A 5379-nucleotide genomic window follows, 5' to 3' on the forward strand; every position below is an offset into this window, starting at 1 on the left:
AAGAAGGCATCCATATGGCCAACAAACACATGAAAAAATGCTCAGTATCACTAATTTTTAGAAAAATGCAAATCAAAGCTTCTGTGAGGTGTCACCTCACAGTGGTCAGAATGGCCATGATTAAAAAATCTACAAATAAGAATACTGGTGAGGACCCAGCAATCCCAGTACTGCTAATTTATCTGGAAAAGATGAAAACTCTAATTCAAAAAGAAACATGCCCCCACAATGTTCATAGCAGCACAATTTATAGTAGACAAGACACACAAACAACCTGTGTCCATCACCAGATGAATGGATAAAGAAAATATGCTATACATATATACGATATGTATATGTGCACACACACAATGGAATCTTAGCCATAAAAAAGAATGAAATAATGCCATTTGCAGCAACATAGACAGTCCTATAGACAGTAATACAAAAGAACTTATTACAAAGCAGAAATAGGCTCACAGACAGAGAAAACAAACTTACAGAATCAAAAGGGAAAGGGAAGGGGAGAGATACATTAGGAATTTGCTGTTAACAGGCGTGTGTGTGTATTAGTTGCTTAGTCATGTCGGACTCTGCAACCCCATAGACTGTAGCCCACCAGGCCCCTCTGTCCCCGGGATTCTCCAGGCAAGAACACTGGAGTGGGTTGTCATTTCCTTCTCCAAAAGAAACTATAGAAAGAAAGAAAGTGAAGTCGCTCAGCCATGTCCAACTCTTTGCGACCCCGTGGACTGTAGCCTACCAGGCTCCTCCATCCATGGAATTTTCCAGGCAAGAGTACAGGAGTGGGTTGCCATTTCCTTATCTTTATTAATAGATAGATACTAGTATATTTAAAATAGATAGCAAGAAGCTAGTGTATAACACAGGTGACTATATTCAGTATCATTTATAATAACCTATAAGGAAATATAATGTAAAAAAGAAAGTGTATGTATGTGTATAACTTTGCTATATGCCTAAAATATTTAAATCAACTATACTTCAGTTAAACAAATAGGAAAAAAAAGAATTAATGGAAATAATGAACAAAAGTGTTCTAGCCTAGTCTTACACACTGGGGATAGCAAGTAGGATTATGCAATGTTTCTTACCTGAATATTCATTGAATGTAGACATTTGATCAAATGCTGACTGTTGGAGGGGGAGGAAGTTGACTATTATTTTGACATAAGCATTATATTAAACTTTAGTCCTCAATAAATATGGTCAGAAGTATGTTTGCATATTGGATCTTCCCAACCCAGGAATTGAATCTCTCATCTCCTGTGTCTCCTGCATTGCAAGTGGATTCTTTACCTCTGAGCACCAGGAAAGCCCCTGAATATTAGGATGAACGTCAGAAAATACATTTGCTTCAGGTGGTGGAGATAATTCTGAATTTCTTGTATTTCATTCCTAAGAGTCCTTCTTGGTTAACCACATTTTTTCTTTCCCTCTCTCATTATCTATAACAGTTCCATTTTGCAGCCCACCTACAGCAATATTGTCATTGTTTTATATTAAACTTGTTCCCAGATTGATTAGTTATGGTGATGTATTGCCAAGTACAATAGGTTACACAGAGAAAAATCCCTCTGCACAAGGAGAAGCTCATTGTCCTTGTGATTTTTTTTCCCCTACAGAAGATATGCTAAGGAATATAAACATATCTTTTGACCGTATTCATTGAGGACTAAAGTTTAATAAATGCTTATGTCAACATAGTAGTAAACTTCCCCCGACAGCCAACACTTGAAATGTCAACATACATATATGAATGCATATATGTGTGTTGTCATGGGGGATAGTGGTCGATGAAAACTCAATCCTTAGACTGGGAAACAATATTCAGAAGACATTCAACTTACTGCAGGAAACAATGCAAGGAAGGAAATGTTAGTCAAGGGTGAAAGGCGCCATATGTCATGCAGTACCTGGGCACGACAGGGAGTCAGCCTAATAGCTATCTCCATGCACCCTGCTGTGCGTAGGTATTGCGGACATATGGTATATTTCACCCTGAACTGTGAATTTCCTGAAACAGCTGTAATGTTCTTTTAATGAAGTTTGTGTGGGTCATTATATATAAGCCGGGATGTTTAAAGTACCCCTGTTTCTTCCACTCACAGTAATCAAAGGACATTTGTCCTTGTTAATGTATGCTTCTAACTACTGAATTTTTCCAGGTTTGAAATGTTACCTGCTCAAAGTCCTCCTTTCTCCTCAAATCTGTTTTTCTCTCTCCATTTCTCTATCTGATTCCCTTTTCTTCTTTTTCTATTTTCTGTAGTTAGCACAGGGCAAATTTGAGAAAAGGACCTTTCAAGTTATCTTTAAATTAACATCTTAAATATCAAAAGTGTGTGCAATTTTATTTTCAAAATGTTTGGAACAACATTTGGATCTCAATTTCAAGTTTTGGATTTCAAACATTTCTTAAGTAGGAAGCTCTGTTCATTATCTCTTTTTTTTTTTTTAATAAATATTTTTTATTTTATTTTATTTTTAAACCTGAAACACTGTATTATCTCTTGAAGTGTCTTCCCCCCCCCCCCTTGGGGCATTTTATTCTTGTTCTGAATTCAGCACAGCCAGTTCTGATTTGCAGCCTGTGACTTAGAAATAGTTTAATGGGATTTGTAGATTCAAACAGTACAATATATCCCGATTGTGAGAATGAGAAAGAAAATCTTATAAGGGTTGAATGGAGAGTAAATTATGATAAAAATCATATAAACCTGTAGTAAAGGATATGGGTGAAAGATATGCTTCTAGGGAGATATTCCTGATATGAAATTAATTTGGCATAAGTGTAACTGCTAAGGAGATAGTTCATCCAAATCAATGAAGATAGTTACTAGCTCAAATAAGACACAAAAGACACTATCTTAGAAAACAATTATTTCTCGTAGTCCTGGAGTAGGGCTAAGTGGCACGTGTTGTGTGCCCTGTATGGAGTTCGTCGACAATGTAACGATCCTGGGCGACCCTGGGACAGGCCTTAGAGGGTGAGAATGTGGGTCCCGGGGGCGGGAATTCCCTCTCGGCTGACGCTTTCAGCGTTTACCCGCGCTGGGCGATTTTGCGTTTTGAATTCCGGAGTGGCGAGGTGGAAGGACGTCCCGGTAGAGAACTGTCGTGGCTTGTATGACTTTCATACGCAACTGAAGCCCGATGTGGAATTTGGGAAATCGTCCTCGCGCCTGTACAAGTCCCGTTCCGAGACCAAGCGGTACGTAACCAGTCCGAGAGTGGCTGAGACCGTGGTGCGCATGCTGCGGGGAAAACGAAAAGCTGGCCAGCTAATCCTGGAGTGCAATCCAGGTCCTGGAGTACTCACCCGAGCATTGCTTGAAAGTGGTGCCAGAGTGATTGCCCTTGAAAGTGACAAAACTATTCCAGAATTGAAGTCCTTAGGAGACAGTGTGAATGGAAGACTAGAAGTGATCTATTGTGACTTCTTTAAACTCGACCCTAGAAATCATGGCACAGTGACCCCTCCCGTTATGACTTCAGATATGCTTTTTCAGTATTTGGGAGTGAAAGCACATCCTTGGAAAAAAGGTTTCCCTTTAAAAGTAGTTGGGATCTTACCAGTTAAAACTGAGAGAAACACACTTTGGAAAATTTTACATGCCTGTATTCCTGTTCTTCTGTTTATAAATATGGACGAGCAGAACTAAATTTGTTTTTTTCTGAAAAGGAATGCCGGAAACTAATGGCAAATCCCCAAACTCCAGGCTTGTATCAGTCATTAAGTGTGCTCGGTCAAACAGCTTGTGGGATCAAGGTCCTGTGTACGGCAATGTTTTATGAAACGCAATGCCAAGCTAATAGACCATTTACCGTCATTGAGTCCAATTGATGCAGTGCATATATTGAAGCAAATAAAAAAACATAAGGATGTGAGAGTTGTAGATATGTACCCTAAAGACTTTCAGCGCCTTTTTGAAACCATAGAATGTTTGAAAGATGATACCTGTAAGTGGCTCTATGATGAATTCATGGAGGATACACTCTCATAGTGAAGTGGACTGCTAAGACATTAACTGGAGCTGTCTATTATTTTGGAAATTATGACACAAATGAAAAAGAACTGAGTTTGAAAAGCTCACATCCTTTCAGAAGATAACTGTTCTTGTTTTGCACAACTCGGCAGATCGTTTCTTCTGCCACTGATACTGGTGTATTGGATAAAACAGTGGTTGCTATTTTATTCAAATGAATGAAATGAAAATGTCTGTTAATTGAGGATTTAATCAAATTGGATTTGTTTTGTTTTAAATTCCTGTCTGTTGTAAGCATACTGGTAGTTATAGGGTATTACTAGGTGAAATTTAGTTTTAGAAATTCTTTTGGCTTTATATCGTACGCTGTATTTAAATTTTCCATTTTTGCTGTTGATTTTTATATACTCCTGGGGGAGCAGAAGAGTACAGAAACGTGGACGGTAAACTGATTTAATAGGTTTGTTTTACTTTTCAGTTTATTGAAATGTATTATCAAGTACTGTACAGTTATTTAAATTTTAATATGGTTTAAACTTTTTTAGAAATTAAAATATTTTAAGTAAAAAAAAAAAAGAAAACAATTATTTCTCAAGATTCATTGCTGCCGCTGCTGTTAGTTACTAAGTTGTGTCCAACTCTTTGCGACCCCATAGATTGTAGCCCACCAGGCTGCTCTGTCTGTAGGATCTCCCAGGCAAGAATATAGCAGTGGGTTGCCATTTCCTTCTCTGGGTGATCTTCCCAACCCAGGAATCAAACCCATGTCTCCTGTGTCTCCTGCACAGCAGGTGAATTCTTTACCTCTGTGCCACCTGGAAAGCCCCAAGCTTCCTTGAGGGGGGAATAAAATCTTAGTCAATAAGGACCCAAATAATTACTTACTTCAATTAATAATGACTCAAATTTTTTTTAAAAAAGATACTAGTATGTAGTAGAACACAACACTGTAACTTCACATGAGGACTTTTTATTGTAGTTTTGAATTATGATAAATGTGAGAACTACCTCATTTTAAATGATTTTGCTTAACTTAAATATACAGTTTCTACTCTTTGAAAATAAATGTTTAAATATTTTACCTGATAGGAAAATATTTATGGTAATAGGAGAGATGTAGCCATATTCTTGCATAAAGATTAAGAAACTGAAATGTCCACACAAAAATTGTTTAAGCCAATCTTTATTAATAAAGCATGCTTTTGGCTCAAAGCTCTTTGTGTTTGGTAATGAATAGCTGAATGGGTACAGATTAGGTTGCAAATTCTTCTAGGCATTTTCTTTAGTTAAAAAAAAAGTTTTGTTCTGTTTTTAGAACATTCTATATGCTCTAACCATATTTAAATGTTTTGACATCAATCCAATTGCTTTTCTGAATGGGAAAATCACA

At 37.3% G+C, this 5379-nt stretch overlaps 1 protein-coding gene across 1 annotated transcript; it reads left to right on the top strand.

Moving 5' to 3' along the window:
- The first annotated feature begins 2897 nt into the window (after positions 1 to 2897).
- On the top strand, positions 2898 to 4537 carry LOC102390045 (dimethyladenosine transferase 2, mitochondrial). The gene is given in 3 exon segments (XM_006069455.4): positions 2898 to 3615; positions 3618 to 3780; positions 3782 to 4537. Coding segments are annotated over 3 exon segments (1008 nt in total). The 5' UTR covers positions 2898 to 2996; the 3' UTR covers positions 4008 to 4537.
- Positions 4538 to 5379: the final 842 nt, after the last annotated feature.

This window comes from Bubalus bubalis, chromosome 11 (genome assembly GCF_019923935.1).
Source record: "Bubalus bubalis isolate 160015118507 breed Murrah chromosome 11, NDDB_SH_1, whole genome shotgun sequence".
Lineage (NCBI taxonomy): Eukaryota > Metazoa > Chordata > Mammalia > Artiodactyla > Bovidae > Bubalus > Bubalus bubalis.